This window comes from Haliotis rufescens, unplaced genomic scaffold, assembly GCF_023055435.1.
Source record: "Haliotis rufescens isolate VD_foot unplaced genomic scaffold, xgHalRufe1.0.p SCAF_32, whole genome shotgun sequence".
Taxonomy (NCBI): domain Eukaryota; kingdom Metazoa; phylum Mollusca; class Gastropoda; order Lepetellida; family Haliotidae; genus Haliotis; species Haliotis rufescens.
The window spans coordinates 4,407,353-4,428,515 of record NW_025964024.1 but is presented as its reverse complement, the minus strand read 5'-3'; the positions used below and the strand labels follow the sequence as shown (position 1 = coordinate 4,428,515).

General features: G+C 43.8%; 1 protein-coding gene across 6 annotated transcripts in view; it reads right to left on the bottom strand.

The window, feature by feature from the left end:
- Positions 1-21,163, bottom strand: part of LOC124147658 (transmembrane protein 135-like) — a 219,053-nt gene that overhangs the window by 186,366 nt on the left and 11,524 nt on the right. For 4 of the 6 annotated variants that reach the window (XR_007217921.1, XR_007217920.1, XR_007217919.1 and 1 more), the window contains exon 3: positions 19,782-19,871. The exons of 1 other annotated variant lie outside the window; for it this stretch is intronic. Coding sequence is in view for 2 of the 5 variants with exons in the window: in XM_046518345.2 (XP_046374301.2) it covers positions 19,782-19,871 (90 nt within the window). In the remaining 3 variants the exon portion in view is untranslated. Of the gene's footprint in view, positions 1-19,781; positions 19,872-20,549; positions 20,640-21,163 lie in introns of all 6 variants that reach the window. One more of the 6 variants, XM_046518346.2, reaches the window with a different exon arrangement.

Below are 21,163 nucleotides of genomic sequence, written 5' to 3'. Positions count from 1 at the left end.
CATGGGGTTAGAAGGGTGGTCATGGAGGATAGAGGCGGTGGTCATGGAGGAAAGAGGGGGTGGTCATGGGGTTAGAGGGGGTGGTCATGAGGAAAGAGGGGGTGGTCATGGGGTTAGAGGCAGTGGTCATGGGGTTAGAGGGGGTGGTCATGGGGTGAGAAGGGTGGTCATGGAGGAAAGAGGGGGTGGTCATGGAGGTTAGAGGAGGTGGTCATGGGGTTAGAAGGGTGGTCATGGAGGATAGAGGCGGTGGTCATGGAGGAAAGAGGGGGTGGTCATGGGGTTAGAAGGGTGGTCATGGAGGTAAGAAGGGTGGTCATGGGGTTAGAAGGGTGATCATGGAGGATAGAGGCGGTGGTCATGGGGTTAGAAGGGTGGTCATGGAGGTTAGAGGGGGTGGTCATGGGGTTAGAAGGGTGATCATGGAGGATAGAGGCGGTGGTCATGGGGTTAGAAGGGTGGTCATGGAGGTAAGAGGAGGTGGTCATGGGGTTAGAAGGGTGGTCATGGGGCCAGAAGGGTGGTCATGGAGGATAGAGGCGGTGGTCATGGAGGTTAGAAGGGTGGTCATGGAGGATAGAGGCGGTGGTCAGGGAGGTTAGAAGGGTGGTCTTGGGGTTAGAAGGGTGGTCATGGAGTTAGAAGGGTGGTCATGGAGGATAGAGGGGGTGGTCATGGGGTTAGAAGGGTGGTCATGGAGGTTAGAAGGGTGGTCATGGAGGATAGAGGCGGTGGTCATGGGGGTTAGAGGGGGTGGTCATGGAGGTTAGAGGAGGTGTCATGGGGTTAGAGGGGGTGGTCATGGAGGTAAGAAGAGGTGGTCATGGAGGAAAGAGGGGGTGGTCATGGAGGAAAGAGGGGGTGGTCATGGAGGTTAGAGGAGGTGGTCATGGGGTTAGAAGGGTGGTCATGGAGGATAGAGGCGGTGGTCATGGAGGAAAGAGGGGGTGGTCATGGGGTTAGAAGGGTGGTCATGGAGGTAAGAAGGGTGGTCATGGAGGATAGAGGGGGTGGTCATGGGGTTAGAAGGGTGATCATGGAGGATAGAGGCGGTGGTCATGGGGTTAGAAGGGTGGTCATGGGGTTAGAAGGGTGGTCATGGAGGTAAGAGGAGGTGGTCATGGGGTTAGAAGGGTGGTCATGGAGTTAGAAGGGTGGTCATGGAGGATAGAGGGGGTGGTCATGGGGTTAGAAGGGTGGTCATGGGGGTTAGAAGGGTGGTCATGGAGGATAGAGGCGGTGGTCATGGGGGTTAGAGGGGGTGGTCATGGAGGTTAGAGGAGGTGGTCATGGGGTTAGAGGGGGTGGTCATGGAGGTAAGAAGAGGTGGTCATGGAGGAAAGAGGGGGTGGTCATGGAGGAAAGAGGGGGTGGTCATGGGGTTAGAGGGGGTGGTCATGGAGGAAAGAGGGGGTGGTCATGGGGTTAGAAGGGTGGTCATGGAGGAAAGAGGGAGTGGTCATGGGGTTAGAGGAGGTGGTCATGGGGTTAGAAGGGTGGTCATGGAGGATAGAGGAGATGGTCATGGAGGAAAGAGGGGGTGGTCATAGGGTTAGAAGGGTGGTCATGGAGGTAAGAAGGGTGGTCATGGAGGATAGAGGGGGTGGTCATGGAGGTTAGAAGGGTGGTCATTGGGTTAGAAGGGTGGTCATGGGGTTAGAGGGGGTGGTCATGAGGTAAGAGGGGGTGGTCATGGAGGTTAGAGGGGGTGGTCTTTGGGTTAGAGGTGTGGTCTTGGGGGTTAGAGGGGGTGGTCATGGGGTTAGAGGAGGTGGTCATGGGGTTAGAAGGGTAGGCCATGAGGTTAGAGGGGGGAGGCCATGGGAGTTAGAGGGGGAGGCCATGGGAGTTAGAGGGGGTGGTCATGGAAGTTAGAGGGGGAGGCCATGGGAGTTAGAGGGGGTGGCCATGGGAGTTAGAGGGGGTGGTCATGGAAGTTAGAGGAGGAGGCCATGGGGTTAGAAGGGGGTCATGGGGTTAGAGGGGGTGGTCATGGAAGTTAGAAGGGTAGGCAATGAGGTTAGAGGGGGGAGGCCATGGGAGTTAGAGGGGGAGGCCATGGGAGTTAGAGGGGGAGGCCATGGAGTTAGAGGGGGTGGTCATGGAAGTTAGAGGGGGGGAGGCCATGGGAGTTAGAGGGGGAGGCCATGGGAGTTAGAGGGGGTGGTCATGAGGTTAGAGGGGCAGGTCATGAGGTTAGAGGGGGTGGTCATGGAAGTTAGAGGGGGAGGCCATGAGGTTAGAGGGGGTGGTCATGGAAGTTAGAGGGGGAGGCCATGGGAGTTAGAGGGGGTGGTCATGGAAGTTGGAGGGGGGAAACTGCGGCAGGGTATCACAGTGGGCTAGCAATATAAAATTTACATTAGTCCAGATAAGTACGCCCTCACGCATGCATGCCTGTCACAATATAAGTGCAACAATCTTGAACGCGATGTCAAACCCCATTTCACCTCACATCATTGTGACTGATACCACATACAACCCAACTTTAGAATCACTGATCCCGTGAGTATGTCTACCTGCTTCCATGTGATTCACTGACCCCTAATTACACTACGAGATCCCTGGTCAACACGATCATCCAGGTGTGCAGGCCCTGTGTTGACCCCTGGGTAATCCAGGCTCAGTGAGTGTGCATAATCTGGGTATGACATGTAGATGTCATGCCCCCCTCCCCCAGGTGTGAGCTGTCACACGGCAGCCGCAGACCTAGCCTTGCTTCAAGGCTATACTGGAAGAAACGTCTATGGATATGGAACAATAATTCTTTCCTCCTAATAGGCAAGTCAAGGTATGTGGACAGTACTCCAGTCTTTTATAGCAACAACTTGTTACTATTATTCAAATAACCAAAAATTATGATTTAAACTAATAATTATTGCCTTAGAGACTTGTGCAAGTCTATTGCTGACCTATCACATAGACCTTCCAGCCTCTGCACACCAGCACGAAACCGTGGCAGGAGTCAGTCAATTGGGCTATGTTAATCCCAGTCTTAATCGGACCAAGTAGAGGTGTACAGTTGTCTGGGCTGCCATCTAAATCTGCTATGATCCGAGGTAGACTGTAACATCTGACACCAAGCCTCAGAAAGTAGGTTTCTTCCATGACACCAATCCTCCTCCCACAAACAGATCTCCACCTCGGTGTCACCCTGTTGCCTGATCTGCCAGTTTATCTTACACCTATCTACCTCACTTATATATCCCCTGACACCAGTGGAGGCCTATCTAACCCTTATCCTGATTATAAATAGCTAAACAGACAAACAAGTTTGTATTATTTACCAAGGCCATCTGTGGCATATTACATTCTTCAAAAAGCAGCAAAGATCAGGCTGTAATCTTCACATGTGTCAGGTGGCGCTGGACCACACAAAGTTAAGGGAGGGGTTAGAGGTGGTCTTGTGGGGTGATGGCTGCTCATGGTGGGGGTTAGAGGTGGTCATGTGGGTGATGGCTGCTGATGGTGGGGGTTAGAGGTGGTCATGTGGGTGATGGCTGCTGATGGGGGTTAGATGTGGTCATGTGGGTGATGGATGCTGATGGTGGGAGTTAGAGGGTGGTCATGTGGGTGATGGCTGCTGATGGTGGGGGTTAGAGGGTGGTCATGTAGGTGATGGCTGCTGATGGTGGGGGTTAGAGGTGGTCATGTGGGTGATGGCTGCTGATGGTGGGGGTTAGAGGTGGTCATGTGGGTGATGGCTGCTGATGGTGGGGGTTAGAGGTGGTCATGTGGGTGATGGCTGCTGATGGTGGGGGTTAGAGGTGGTCATGTGGGTGATGGCTGCTGATGGTGGGGGTTAGAGGTGGTCATGTGGGTGATGGCTGCTGATGGTGGGGGTTAGAGGTGGTCATGTGGGTGATGGCTGCTGATGGTGGGAGTTAGAGGGTGGTCATGTGGGTGATGGCTGCTGATGGTGGGGGTTAGAGGTGGTCATGTAGGTGATGGCTGCTGACGGTGGGGGTTAGAGGTGGTCATGTGGGTGATAGCTGCTGATGGTGGGGGTTAGAGGTAGGCATGTGGGTGATAGCTGCTGGAATGGTGGGCTAAAGACACTGTCATGTGGAAGAGAGGAGGTCATAGTGGGTGAGAGCGGAGGCCATTGAATGAGTGACAGGTGATGATTGGTGAGAGGTTAAAATAGAAGACAAGAGGGGTGGTTTGTTGTTTGTTTAACGCCCCACTCAGCAACATTCCAGCCATATGACAGCGGTCTGTAAATAATCAAGTCTGGACAAAAAAATCCAGTGATGGACATCATGAGCACCATCCACGCAATTGGGACATGATGACATGCATGAACCAAGTCAGCGAGTCTGACCACCCGATATCGTTAGTTGCCTCTTACGACAAGCAAGGGTTGCTGAAGACCTATTCTACCCCGGATCTTCACAGGTCAAGCATGACATGCCATGACAGACATCTTACAGTGGATCAGATGGAGTATATGCATCACATCATGACTTTCTGTATGACTGCAACCTTAAGCAGTGAGTGAGTGAGTGAGTGAGTTGGGTTTGACACTGTTTTAAACAGAATTCCGGCTACATCATGGCATGCCATCTGGATGTGGGAGAAAAGCACGAGATTGATGCACATCTTAGACGTGACTGACAAACCCAGAAACATAAACCTGGATTCAACCCATGATGATAAGTTTCTGGCGTGCCAAGGGATGCAAAATCAGTAAGAAAATGTTGTGTAATACTGCAATCAGCCATTGTTCAGCCTTGTCCTTGTCACTTCAGTATTCAAACAGTGGAGAACAGAACTTGGGCAAACTTAATACAAAATTAATGCTAAAGCTCCCTCCCCTTTACTCAACCAACACCCAACGAACAGCGCTATCTTAAACTGGAGATGGACATGGAGAGTAATGTCTCATCCATTCCTTTGTCTCATCAACAACATTACATCAGACACAGAGAAGAACCTGGATATCCTAAAGAAACAACAAAGCTTAAATTATTTTTTTTCAATGAATCTGTATAATTTTGAACGTCTAACTGGTGCATGGATTCCCTTTCAACTTGACAGGCTGACACTGACCTGGCCGCGAAGTTCGGGCCTTCCGTCTTGGAGCTGGCAACTCAGCACACACAGCATGTCACGCTGACCCCATGACAGACAAACACACAGACTTACAGACAACTCATCCCTTCCTCCCCAGTGTGAGAACTGTACACAGACTATGTCACATCAACATGCTATGTTTAATGTACACTGTCGACCTGAGAGCGGTCAGTCTGACATGTCAGAATTACTCACAATTTAATTTGCAAATGCTCAATTCCAGTGTGTAAAGCTTCATGGAAAATGGCAGAATCGTGCCTCCTTTGAAACTTTCATTACCCACTGTTATTGTTTCTGATTCTTTCAAAGGCCCTGAAAGCATCTCTTCAGCTATTAATTACAAGAGGGTATTGCCTATCCCTTTCATGTCCTAATGGAGCTACCTCCAATATCTCATGTCAATATGGAGCTACCTCTAACGCTTCATGTCAATATGGAGCTACCTCCTATGTCTCATGTTAATATGGAGCTACCTTCAATGTCTCATGTCAATATGGAGCTACCTCCTATGTCTCATGTCAATATGGAGCTACCTTCAATGTCTCATGTCAATATGGAGCTACCTCCAATATCTCATGTCAATATGGAGCTACCTCTAACGCTTCATGTCAATATGGAGCTACCTTCAATGTCTGATGTCAATATGGAGCTACCTTCAATGTCTCATGTCAATATGGAGCTACCTATAACGCTTCATGTCAATATGGAGCTACCTTCAATGTCTGATGTCAATATGGAGCTACCTTCAATGTCTCATGTCAATATGGAGCTACCTCCAATGTCTGATGTCAATATGGAGCTACCTCCAATGTCTCATGTCAATATGGAGCTACCTCCAATGCCTCATGTTCTAATTGAGCTACCTCCAATGTCTCATGTCCATATGGAGCTACCTTCAATGTCTTGTGTTCTAATGGAGCTACCTCCATTGTCTCATGTCAATATGGAGCTACCTCCAATGTCTCATGTCAATATGGAGCTACCTCCAATGTCTCATGTCAATATGGAGCTACCTTCAATGTCTCGTGTTCTAATTGAGCTACCTCCAATGTCTCATGTCAATATGGAGCTACCTATATATGATACGTCCTAACAGTGCTACCTCCAAACACTGTTCACACAAGCCTTGACATTAATTACCTTGATTCCACCTGCCTGTTTCCCCTACATTCACACAACAGCCTGCCTCAACCCTAAATCAAACACTTCCCAAAATAAATGTTTATTTGCGTGTGAAATCCCACCCCCATCCATGTATTTTGGCCCAGCGATATTCCTGTGTCAACCACGGCAGGATGCTTCTCAGTGTATATGGCACAACAGCTTATGGTATATTTGACTAATGCCTCAAATTTTGTTTACAACAAATAGGATTCGTCTTGACATTCTTCTAAAATAGAACATTGCAGAAATGTACATTGTCTGTTTTGTAGTTTTAACAAGACTCAAGCGCTCTTAGTGATGACAGTTTTTTTAACAAACATTTGAAGAATGAGAGTATTCAGAGTATTTCAACAAATATATCTATCATGCTGAAGTTGAATGTTTATTTCAAATGTTTTTGGATCTGATGTGCATTCTCTCACATGAAATTTAGCACAGCTGCTTTGGTTAAACAAAGCAAAAACTAATACAAACGATTGCAAAAACAATGTCTGGGAAGGGGAAACATACGTACTTATGCAGCAGCAATAACAGGAATGCCGTGAAAGTCTTGGACTTATTTCAATACATTCTCAGATAATGATTGATACTGGTATGCTAACTTACCCAAATTAAATAGAGAATCTCACCCGAGTGTCTTTTGATATCAAATATATCAACACAAGTTGATAAAAGTGGAAAATCTTTTAGATCAAAAGACACGAGGGTGAGATTTTATTTATCATCCAATATCATTCTTCCAACTTTTTCAGTTTGTAGACAGTGAGTGATTGAGTGAGATGGGTTTAATGCCGCTTTTAACAGTATTCCAGTTATATCACCACGGTGTGTCAGCTTAATGTGGGAGGAAAGCCCGAAGTGATGCAGGTCTCAGACATTTACCACTTCGGTGAAACCCACGAGCACGGGTATGGTGCTGACAAACCTAGAAACATAATTGGGGCGAAGCAGGATTCGAACCCACAATCATAGGTTTCTGGCGCACCCATGGGACACAACTCTGCACCACGAATCGCAGGGCCTTAGACGACTGGGCCACCCGTCCCCCTGTTTCTAGACAGTAATAAGCAGTGTCTTAAGTATAAAAAGTACTGCTAACAGCTTCAGTAGCAGAGCCATTAGTGATGTCATTTGATTGTAAATCCATGGTAACCAATGATGTCACAATGGTCTGCAAAGCATTGTGATGCAATGTAAATATCACCCAAGCCATATCTCCTGTGGGAACCAGTTTCGGATGAAAATTAGTTGTTTTCCCCCTTGATTTTTGTAGCCCTGGAATAGATGATGATAGTTGAATTGGCTCATATTAACAAGAAGAATGCTTGGTCCATTCTGCCATGATGAGAAGACATAGGTCTTGTTTACAAACTAGTCTAAGGTGTGACAGCTATCGACATCAGTGATGCATGTGTTAAAACTAGTTATCACTCTGACAAGCATGACATAGACCAGTTATCACTGTGACCTGTATGAGATTGTCAGTTATGTCAGGTGACAGTTGGATGTGACAGCTTTGACACCATCAATGGTGCATGTCCCCTCAGGATTAGTCATCAGTGGGACCTGTATGAGATTGTCAGTTCCATCGTGACAGTCGGATTGACAGTTATGACAACAACAATTATACACTTCTCCTAAAGACTAGTTATCAATGGGACCTGTATGAGATTGTCAGTTCCATCGCGACAGTCGGATTGACAGTTATGACAACAACAGTTATACACTTCTCTTAAAGACTTGTTATCAATGGGACCAGCATGAGATTGTCAGTTCCATCGTGACAGTCGGATTGACAGTTATGACAACATCAATCATACACTTCTCCTAAAGACTAGTTATCAATGGGACCTGTATGAGATTGTCAGTTATGTCATGTGACAATCTCCTAAAGACTAGTTATCAATGGGACCACTACCACAACATCAATTAAGTCATTGACAGCTGTTATGTCAGCTGTCGACAACATCAGTAATGCATGTTGCCTGAAGACTATCTATCACCAGTCTGGTACAAGATCATCAGTCATGTCACGTGACAGTGGGAGCAATATTCTGACAGTGACGATGATTACCTGCCACACTTATTGGACAGACAATTCACTATTCATAGTGACCTGTGAAGATCCGGGTGAGAATATGTCCTCAGCAACCCACGCTTGCCATGAAAGGCGACTATGCTTGTCATAAGAAGCAACCAACGGGGTTGGGTGGTCAGCCTCGCTGACTTGGTTGATGCACGTCATCGTATCCAGTAAGTAGGTGAGACTGTGTGTGTATGATGTGACAATAAGCAGGTGGGACAGGGTGTGATGTGACAATAAGCAGGTGAGACTGTGTGATGTGACAATAAGTAGGTGAGACTGTATGTGTGTGATGTGACAATAAGTAGGTGAGACTGTGTGTATGATGTTACAATAAGTAGATGAGACTATCTGTGTGTGATGTGACAATAAGTAGGTGAGACTGTGTGTATGATGTGACAATAAGTAGGTGAGACTGTCTGTGTATGATATGACAATAAGTAGGTGAGACTGTGTGTGTGTCATGTGACAAAAAGTAGGTGAGACTGTGTGTGTATGATGTGACAATAAGTAGGTGAGACTGTCTGTGTATGATATGACAATAAGTAGGTGAGACTGTGTGTGTGTGATGTGACAATAAGTAGGTGAGACTGTCTGTGTGTGATATGACAATAAGTAGGTGAGACTGTGTGTATGATGTTACAATAAGTAGGTGAGACTGTGTGTGTATGATATGACAATAAGTAGGTGAGACTGTGTGTGTATGATATGACAATAAGTAGGTGAGACTGTGTATGATGTGACAGTAAGTAGGTGAGACTGTCTGTGTATGATATGACAATAAGTAGGTGAGACTATCTGTGTGTGATGTTACAATAAGAAGGTGAGACTGTGTGTGTATGATATGACAATAAGTAGGTGAGACTGTGTGTGTATGATATGACAATAAGTAGGTGAGACTATCTGTGTGTGATGTTACAATAAGTAGGTGAGACTGTCTGTGTGTGATGTTACAATAAGTAGGTGAGACTATCTGTGTATGATATGACAATAAGTAGGTGAGACTGTCTGTGTATGATATGACAATAAGTAGGTGAGACTATCTGTGTGTGATGTTACAATAAGTAGGTGAGACTATCTGTGTGTGATGTTACAATAAGTAGGTGAGACTATCTGTGTGTGATGTTACAATAAGTAGGTGAGACTGTCTGTGTATGATGTTACAATAAGTAGGTGAGACTGTGTGTATGATGTTACAATAAGTAGGTGAGACTATCTGTGTGTGATGTTACAATAAGTAGGTGAGACTATCTGTGTATGATGTGACAATAAGCAGGTGAGACTGTGTGTGTGTGATGTGACAATGGGGAGTGAAGACTTGCTGGTGTGACACTGATTTGTCAAGAGGAGGGGAGGATTAGGAAGAGACGGTGTCAGTGTTCTGAACTCGGGTTATCTTCTAAAACCATCATCCTACATGATCGCTCATTGCCAGATCCAATTTTGCAATTAACATCCCTGAGACAAATTACAGAATGCCTGACTCACAATCTGTGGCCAAGACTGACATCAAACCAAAAGCAGTCTGCTACAGAGATACCACAATAGCTCTGAACATCAAAATGATAAATCAACTCATATTATTTGATTGTAAAAATTGAAGTGTCTAATATATCTACAAGACTTTCAAAAGACTGAGTGCAGCATGTACACGAAGTACCCGACATGAGAATGATGTTGCGTGGGGTTGAGGATGATGGTGAGTCAGACGTTACAGTCTGTGTTACCACGGATCGTCGCCAGCATACACACCATCTCTCCATGCACAATCTTGATACAGTCCAGACTCTTCCACATTTCCGGACTGCATTTATCTCAATTTTTAATTTGCGATTCAATATATCATAACTTTTTTGTTCCGAATGCTTTGAAAATGATGAACAACAACGAACCCCATTCCTCGTCTTCTCTGCTTGAAACTAAATGTTTATGACAGAGATTAATGCAGTGTGTTTGGAATGGAGGCACGACATGTTTTGGTCTGGGGAGGACGACTGCACGTTGATATTGCAACAGAAACAGCAATCTGCATCATTCTCATGCAGGCTAACCGTTGCTGAAGCCTTCAATAAAACAAGTCATTTGGGCCAGGATTTAATGCATTCTGTGACTTGGAGCATTAGGCTTGTGTCAAGTTCGATTAAATTTTCAGACTATAAAACTCCTACACAGCATGTTCCTAGCCAGTGTTTGGGGGACGGAGGGGACGGTGGAAGGATGACAGAAGGGTTGCTGCAGGACAGGGAACAACATCCCTGCATCTTGTGGAGTTCCATCATCGCCTCATCCCTATACTTTGTTACATATGGCCGTGAGACGTAAGAACGACACACGTAAAATAAACACTAATATTACCGGCAAATAACTGCAATACTTCCCTCTCAGACACACTTTCACTCCAACCCTTTCTTGCAGATCATCTATCACAGGAAAATAAAACAAACATATCATCCACCACAGCATTCTTGTCACTACCCTAAAAACGACACTATATGTCACTGTCAATTTTACCTCACTTAAATATTCCTACATAAATACAGCCCGTGGAATGCTCTCATGCTGAATGCATTACCTGGGAATAACCAGCACTGCATGTACACACCAAACAAGTAGAACTTATCATAACTGCTATAAATCTCCCATTTTCAACTTCATCGTATCAACCAAATCTCCATATGTTGCTGTGAAAACTGTTAAAAGAAGGAGGCAGTAAATACCTCGCCGATTCACACTTCTTGTTGCATTAAAAAAACTTTCAATACATTTATGGCAGACATAATCAACGTACAGCAGTATTAATGTCAATAAAAAAGAATTGTCGCAGAAAAAAGGGACAACGGCATTCAGATATTGTTGCTTGCACTCTACATGTGACAGTTCAGTTTAATGTCCACAGCTTGTGTTGCTGTTTAACTTACATGCAACTGCAATATGCCCAGCTGAGCACAGCTCTACTTTACAACATGGGCTCTGATTACAATCTTGATAATTAATACCGTAATTATTCTAATAACATCAAAATGAAATATTGTTGTTATATTGTTTGTATATTTTATCTTTTAATATCTTTATTTTTTCCATATAAATAAATAAATAAATAAATAAATAAATAAATAAATAAATAAATAAATCAATCAATAAATAAATAAATAAATAAATAAAATTCATTCCATATGTGGACAGATCTTGATTAATGTTAGATACTGTTTATTATTCTGTTAAAATTAACTTGAAATATTTTCATCATGCATTCAGCAGTTTTTATTTTTCTCCTATAAATTATCACACTGTGTATAATATCCTCTTCATTCCATATACTGCACTTACTACAATCTTGATTAATGTTTAATACTGTAATAATTCTGTTAATATTAACTTGAAATATTTTTGTTATTTTTTCAAGAGTTTGTTGATATTATCCAAAGAGAGTCTGAAATATTTCCATCTTAACATAATATCTCATTCATTCCATACATTGCACTGATAACCATCATGATTGATGTTAAATACCATCTTTATTTTGATAATCATGATAAAGTCAACTTGAAATATATTTGTAATATTTTCAGTTGTTGTATGTATTCCAAACTGAGTCACTTCCAACCACCAACTGAATGCCACAAAGTCATGAACTACAAGGACATGTTAAATTACATTCATTTAGGTAAATTTTGGTAAGACAGTAAAATTTCAATTCACAGACTTTAACTTGGTTCATACACTTTTTTAATTCCGGTTTATGATTTATTGGGTAAAAAATATAAAATTGAAAGAATTTAATATGTTTATGTGAATATGTTGCCATGACATAGTTTATTAAAGTTGGTCGTTGGTCCGACAGCTAATGTATTGTATGGATAATCTTTTTGTAAGTTTGCATTTGGTGGAAAAAAAAAATTCACATAGTCTTTACCCACTTTTGTTTTAGGTCTGTCTGAAAATGCATAGCCTTAAAATCTGAAATTCATTTTGAATTATTTTCGAGGATGAAATATATTCTCTTGACAACCACATGTTAAAGTGGTTTCAATTTCCCAATAATGACATGATATAACAGGAAATGAGTGATGAACCACTCCAAGTTATCAGCTGTTCACCAGGCAGCTTCTAACTACAAGTAGCAAGGGTTTCCTGACTGACCAAGTAACGGTGCATATTTATTTTAATAAAATATGAGGCGAATAATTTCTAAAAACAAATAATTTTTTATGGTTAATATCATTCAGTTAAGTGCTCAGACAACTTATTTTTTCATGGCATATTTAGAGTGAGTGAGTGAGTTTGTTGTTTAACGCCGCACTCAGCAATATTCCAGCTATATGACGGTGGTCTGTAAATAATCGTGTCTGGACCAGACAATCCAGTGATTGAAATCATGAGCATCGATCCACGCCATTTTGATCGATGACATGCATCAACCAAGTCAGCGAGCCTGACCACCTGATCCCATTAGTCGCCACTTACGACAAGCATAGTCGCCTTTTACGGCAAGCATGGGTTGCTGAAGATCTATTCTACCCCGGATCTTCACAGGTCCATATTTAGAGTAATAGTGGTAACTGTAACCATCTTTCCACCCGCATGAAGATATCTGGTGGTGAATGCATGTTTCCTGGTTCTCATGGGCCTCCGTGGCCTAGTGGATAGAGCAACGTCTTGAGATTGGTGGTTCGATTCCCTGGCCCCTCATACCTAAAGTGGCTAAAGGTTGGTACTTGTTGTTATCCTGCCTGGCGCTCGGCATTAAGGGTCACTGGTCGGCTTGGAGTCAGTATGTGTCTGAGTAGGGTATTCATGTAAAACTGTGGCATGGTATCTCATCTCAGAGGGCTAGCACTATAAAACCAGCATCAGTCCGGACTAGAACAAGCATTAACCCACAAACACGTGTGCATGCATGTGGCCATATAAGTGCAACAATCTTTGACACGACATTAAACCCCACTTCACCCCACCCGGTTCTCCTGTCCAGGATGTTCCCCTCCAGTCCACAACAAACATGCACATACTTAATGCATTCACGCTCTGGTGGGCCGAGATTGCGCTCTGAACTGCACAATGCATCGCATCAAGCACACCAGCTGAAACAAGAGCGGCCATGTGTGTAATGCATATTAGCATTCTGGTGTTGTTTAATAGGAACAGACATAAATGTCATACAGCGTACGTCCCATTGTTCCAGATGGTAGGGAGCTGAACCACTTTACAGCAGTTGACATGGAAATAGGATCCTCCTACCATTAAAGTAACACTTTTTAATGTAGTAATTCATGTCGTAAACTTGGGAAATTTTTTGCCTTGAAAGTCCTTTGTCATGATGAAAACACTTTTTTATATCTATATGCTCGTAGTGCCATTCATGCGTGTGTTCATGAAAGAGGTCCCCATGCCCACTGTATATATGCCATTACTTGCATACTAAGACCACATCCAATTTATTTTCTTACAAATAACAATACCCAAACAGTAATAAAATTTCTAAAAGAGTTAAAATGTTTTTTTTATGTTTTTGCTTTTAATTTATTTTAACTTTTATTTCAAGAGGGCTTTTTTTATCTTAATTCTTATTCAACTCTACATCAACATTGATATTTCTTTTGTTTTGCCTCTAACCTTGGAATAGCAACCAAGAATATTTGTTAAAAATAAATAAACTGGCCTTGCCTGATCATTGTTTTTGTTATTATCATTATTCTGCTGATGAAACTACATCAGTGGAGGCAACGAAAAAGTAGGCCATCTTGTCAGTGACAAGGCCATCAACACCATTTGGGTGAAATGTCCAGCCGATAGAATCCATTTATGATTGTACATATTCATCTTAATGAATATTCCAAGCTTTACATAACTCCTAAACCAACAAAGTGTATGCAAAATTTATGATTCACAAATACCAAACATTTTTAAAAAATCTTTTCCAAGGAGGGTAGACTAACATCTAGTCTCTGAAATGAACATATCGTACAGAAAAAAAATAGTTGTTAAATTATCTTAATAAAAAAATTAATAAAAAAGAGCCCAGAGACTCTTCATTTTCAGATACTGCAGAAATCTAGACTTGCCAAACATTATAGACTTGCATGGGCTGTATTTGATATATTTGTATCAGGGTCTGTAAGACTGACTACATGGAGGGCAGACACCTGCCGGGGAAACACCCGAGCATCATTTCCACCATGTGCAGGGGGCGGTCGGGTAGCCTAGTGGTTAAAGCGTTCGCTCGTCACGCCGAATACCTGGGTTCGATTCCCGACATGGGTACAATGTGTGAAGCCCATTTCTGGTGTCCCCCGCCGTGATATTGCTGGAATATTGCTAAAAGCGGCGTAAAACCATACTCACTCACTCACTCACTCACTCCCCCATGTGCAACAGCCTGATCGAACACCAGTCAGGAACAATCATACCATGTATATCAAACTATATATGAAACTGAGGCACATCCAAAAGAGGTGGATGTTAAATATGGAAACATCATCCGGCCCATCAGTCAGTGTTATCTCTCACAGGCAGGTAATGCGACGCACAGTTACATCCCACTCACAAAACATAGTCCCTGATTTTCCTTTTTATACACAAGTAAATTCCTATCTTTGAAAGAACAGCGAGCCTGACACATAACCGACTCCATCAGAATACCAAGTGTCTATGAATACAAGATGGCATTTGACTGAGTGCCCCCACAAATCATTTGGTCACTACAAATATGGCTCCAGGTCATAGGCATAAAGATATGTTCCCAAAATAGTGCCGGTGCTGAAAGTTTATCGCGCTCTGTTCCCCCTGCACATCGGCAGCAAATCATAGGCAGATTCAGCAGTATCGCCCTCCCTCTGACAGTGCAGCCTTCCAGGCCGATCGCATGCACAGAACCATGCTCCGCTAACAGAGACAGAACTAGACTTTCACAGTCTCTAAGGCAACAATTATTAGTTTAAATCATAATTTCTAGATTATGTAAATAATAAGAACATGTTGTCCCTATAAGAGACTGGAATGTCCACATATCTAGACTTGCCTATTAGGAGGATAGGATTACTACACATCCATGGACTTTTCTTTCAGTACAGCCTTGGAGCAAGGCTAGACAGAACCAAAGCTGGATGTTTGGTTATCAAATGCAAATGTTGGGGAATCATAAGCTGCTAAATGGGTGTGGTCTTGGGGTGTGACAGGTAAATGGGTAGGCATGGCAACATGTTCAACATGTGCTTCTTTTGATGATGATGGGGGATTAGTGTAACCTTGTGGGTGTGGCACTTGGGTAGATAGATGTGGTACCGGGTGGGACAGAGGTGGATAGAATGTGGAGCCAGGATGGTTAGGGTGTTCAGCTGGGGTGGATAGAGTGCGGTATCAGGAAACATAGGGTGTGGAGCCGGGATGGTTGGGGTGTTCAGCTGGTGTGGATAGAGTGTGGTATCAGGAAACATAGGGTGTGGAGCCGGGATGGTTGGGGTGTTCAGCTGGTGTGGATAGAGTGTGGTATCAGGAAACATAGGGTGTGGAGCCGGGATGGTTAGGGTGTTCAGCTGGTGTGGATAGAGTGTGGTATCAGGAAACATAGGGTGTGGAGCCAGGATGGTCAGGGTGTTCAGCTGGGGTGGATAGAGTGTGGTATCTGGAAACATAGGGTGTGGAGCCAGGATGGTTGGGGTGTTCAGCTGGGGTGGATAGAGTGCGGTATCAGGAAACATAGGATGTGGAGCCGGGATGGTTGGGGTGTTCAGCTGGTGTGGATAGAGTGCGGTATCAGGAAACATAGGATGTGGAGCCGGGATGGTTAGGGTGTTCAGCTGGGGTGGATAGAGTGTGGTATCAGGAAACATAGGGTGTGGAGCCGGGATGGTCAGGGTGTTCAGCTGGGGTGGATAGAGTGTGGTATCTGGAAACATAGGGTGTGGAGCCAGGATGGTCAGGGTGTTCAGCTGGGGTGGATAGAGTGTGGTATCAGGAAACATAGAATGTGGAGCCAGGATGGTCAGGGTGTTCAGCTGGGGTGGATAGAGTGTGGTATCAGGAAACATAGAATGTGGAGCCAGGATGGTCAGGGTGTTCAGCTGGGGTGGATAGAGTGTGGTATCAGGAAACATAGGGTGTGGACCTGGGATGGTTGGGGTGTTCAGCTGGGATGGAGAGAGTGTGGTATCAGGAAACATAGGATGTGGAGCCGGGATGGTCAGGGTGTTCAGCTGGGGTGGATAGAGTGTGGTATCAGGAAACATAGGGTGTGGACCTGGGATGGTTGGGGTGTTCAGCTGGGATGGAGAGAGTGTGGTATCAGGAAACATAGAATGTGGAGCCAGGACGGTCAGGGTGTTCAGCTGGGGTGGATAGAGTGTGGTATCAGGAAACATAGAATGTGGAGCCAGGACGGTCAGGGTGTTCAGCTGGGGTGGAGAGAGTGTGGTATCAGGAAACATAGAATGTGGAGCCGGGATGGTTAGGGTGTTCAGCTGGGGTGGATAGAGTGTGGTATCAGGAAACATAGAATGTGGAGCCAGGACGGTCAGGGTGTTCAGCTGGGGTGGATAGAGTGTGGTATCAGGAAACATAGAATGTGGAGCCGGGATGGTTAGGGTGTTCAGCTGGGGTGGATAGAGTGTGGTATCAGGAAACATAGAATGTGGAGCCAGGACGGTCAGGGTGTTCAGCTGGGGTGGAGAGAGTGTGGTATCAGGAAACATAGAATGTGGAGCCAGGATGGTTGGGGTGTTCAGCTGGGGTGGATAGAGTGTGGTATCAGGAAACATAGAATGTGGAGCCAGGACGGTCAGGGTGTTCAGCTGGGGTGGATAGAGTGTGGTATCAGGAAACATAGAATGTGGAGCCGGGATGGTTAGGGTGTTCAGCTGGGGTGGATAGAGTGTGGTATCAGGAAACATAGAATGTGGAGCCAGGACGGTCAGGGTGTTCAGCTGGGGTGGATAGAGTGTGGTATCAGGAAACATAGGGTGGATCGGGTGCAGCACCCGATAAATAGGTTATGTTATAGGGGTAGATGGGGTGTGGTACCAGGGTAGTTGGTATGTGTTAGGGGGGGGAGCACCTAAGTCTGATGCCCAAATAATCAGTATATTTAACCTTGGCTACACCTACTTCCATAAACCCTCTGACATCTCTGCAATCAACACACACTCACTCTCCAAGCAATCACGGAAACACTTTTCCTAGTAATCCGAGGTTTGCGCTGGAATGCCGTGGCAGGTATACAAGGAACACTACCCCCAACACTAGATGATGTAATATCAATGATACATTCCATCAATTGTCTTATGACAAAAACAGATACTACTCCACTTTTGACTGGGATATTTTTAATCTTTCCATGATACACAAAACTGATTATAAATCCAGTGTCCATTCATAACTATCTGACAAATCTGATTATCCCTATCAAAAGTTGAGCAGTATATATGACAAGATTGAAACAAAACACACAGACATATAACGAATCATGTTATAAAACCAAACCATTATCCTGCGCCATTTTAATCAAATGTAGATCTTGAAAATACATGCTTAAATTGTCATAAAGAAAAAAAGTAATTAATGAAGGATTAAGTAAAAAGAGTGAAATACATGATAACTGGTCCCATTGAATAAAGCCTATATCTGCCAGGGACAGCCATTTATTCAACAAAGATCTGTGCTCTTGACTGTGCTGTGACCAGGATTACAAATGTTAAGTGAACAGGAGGAAAAGTGTTACCGTATTCGATGTAATAAGTGCCCCGGTCTAATAAGTGCCCATGGCGATATTTGCTAATATATTGGCTTGTGAACAATCCCAATTCGCACCCTTCCGATTGATCAATGTACACAGCACTTATTTATTCGTGTATAATACGCACTCGTTTGTTATATGCACCCTTAATTATGGGCAATTAAATTCTGGAAAAATGTATCTCTCGTATATAAACATTTCAGACTGTCAGCATAAAGCACAAAATTTAACTTTCACGCTGTTTTTTTTCACCAAAATAATATTCTAATAAGAGCCCCCTATTTCTAATTTTGAGAGCGCCCTGGGCGCTTATTACGTCGAATATGGTAATAAGATTACAAAACCTTAAAAAGGGCAAAGTGTGTTAGAAGAAGTTCTATGTGGTAATGGGCCTGCTTGGTCATTAAACTACATGATAGGATAACAATTATAAAACAAGAGTCACAAGTCACTGTAGCTCACCTGACTTATGAAGAAATAATATTTGGACACTTGAACCATATTTTGAAATATACCACATAAGAAATGGTTTAATAATGGCCAAAACCGATATGTTCAATATGTGAGCAGATTATAGGAGTCTCAGAGATGTCGTAAATGCAGAAGCTAATGCAAACGGACAACACAACAAGACTTTCACTTGACTTTTAGTCAGGTGAGCTAAGGGGTGGTGATTGGGGTGCTGGTGATGGGTTGGGGGATGGGAGTGCTAGTGGGGTTGGGGGAATGGGGTGCTGTGGTTGCTGATGGGGATGCGGATGGGGATAGGGATGGGGGGTGGGGATGGGGATGGGGATGGGGATAGGGATGGGGGGTGCTGATGGAGATGGGGATGGGGGATAGGGATGGGGGATGGGGATGGGGGATGGGGATGGGGATAGGGATGGGGATGGGGATGGGGGGTAGGGGTGGGGGATGGGGATGGGGGATAGGGATGCTGATGGGGATGGGGATAGGGATGGGGATGGGGATGGGGGGTAGGGGTGGGGATGGGGATGGGGGATAGGGATGGGGATGGGGATGGGGGATAGGGATGGGGATGGGGATGGGGGATAGGGATGCTGATGGGGATGGGGATAGGGATGGGGATGGGGATGGGGGATAGGGATGGGGATGGGGATGGGGGATAGGGATGGGGGATAGGGATGCTGATGGGGATGGGGGGTAGGGGTGCTGATGGGAGTGCTGGCGGGGGTTTGGGATTGGGTGATGGGGTGCTGATGGGGGTGTGGACGGGTGGGTTGGGTATTTCATTTACCACTTCATTATGATTAATGTGAAGAAAAAAATGCTTCATGCTGTGGTGTATTGCTTATCATCTCATTTTGTTGGATCAATGAACCTTACAAGCCAACAAAATCCTGGTCATCTTTATAGAACAATCCTGACACCATTTGTTGGATTTTAAAAAACAACATAAATTGTGATCAGTGTAACTCTCAAATAGATTAGCATGATTAGTAGTTTCTTGTTATAATATTTTGCACAAAATAAGCCAAGAAGTCATAAAATGTTAAATTCCAGTAGCTGATGGCAATTTTGATATCTCACACTCTTCTCAAAAAAGCACATTACTAAATCTATTCTAAAAGTAAGCATTACATAAGCTGATAATAAATTGCAACAATTGGAGTATGATTTTAATTTTCTTAACTGATCTTGTTACACTTGTACTTTGCGTAACATTATTGACAGTTTTCTGTGTTCTATACATTTCAACATTCACTATACCTGGATTTCCGTTCCAGTAGAATAGCTACAAAGGCGCCACAATACGCCGAGAGAAAAGGGGAGTTGAAATAAAAACGGCCCGAGATTTTCCTGGAGAGTCAAAAGAAACAAAATAAGTTTTCTATTACAAAAAGAGATCAAAACGTGTGAAGCGACATTCCTGAATAGAAGTGACAACAAACCAACTGCACAAACCCCAACCTCTGTCACCTCCAGAAAGTGTGATTATTGGGTTCAGAGGCTGGTGGTGGGGATGTAGCAAGAAAATAATGAACTTTTGAATCTCTCTGTTACAACAGCAAGTTGGTTGGTTGTCAGAAGCCACAACACACACACATCCGGCACAGAACCCAGACAGGGGGCACTTCAACAGGAGCAGCACCCACTACACTAATGTGTCACACGAAATTGGTTTTTTTTTATTTACTTGTCTCCACCAAAATAAATGAATTAAGGCTTTCTATTAATTAAATAATTACCTTCTTACACCCCATGTGCATTGTGTATAACATCTTATATCCAATGTCGGAAACCAGATATATGTATCATCATTGTCGCCATATGTTTTAGCACATAAATTATTCAAAGTGCAGCATGATCGCATTGCACTTCCGATAACTACTTTCCATCAGAATCATATAGGTGAACACAGACATGGTAAGTACAGTGTCCCCCCCGACGAGTGCCCCCTGTGCGTTGTGCGGCAGATGCTGACACAGACTAGACCTGGCTACAGGTGTACGATGGAATGAGATGATTGTATGATACCTGTCTTTTCTTTCTATCAGTAACGACACTGCGCACGCAGGTATTCCACATATAAATGCATTGTAGTAATAGTAACAGCCAGCTAATTTCCTGAAACAAATAATTTCATTTAAACACATCATTATTGACAAATTGATTACTTGTTCTTCGGGCTTTGTCAGTAGAGATAGAACGCAACTTATTTTCTTTCTTATCTCTGAACCCAATAACATGTTTTAATTTTAATTAATTTCAAAAGTTTATCATCGCAAATGGAAGAATACTAATGAACTGTTAACTGAATTTTCAAACGGTTGAGCTTTTGCTTCAACATTTCAAGGAAAGAATGTTTTGTTTTGTTTGTTTGTTTGTTGTTTTAGCCGCACTCAGCAATATTCCAACTATATGACGGCGGTCTGTAAGTAATCAAGTCTGGACCAGACAATCCAGTGTTTGACATCATGAGCATCAATCAATTGGGATACGATGACATGCATCAACCAAGTCAGCGAGTCTGACCACCCGATCCCGTTAGTCGCCTCTTACGACAAGCATAGTCGCCTGTTACAGCAAGCATGGGCAAGCATGGAATTTTCACCTCTATTTTGCCTTTTACGCCCAATGGAATCTGTTTC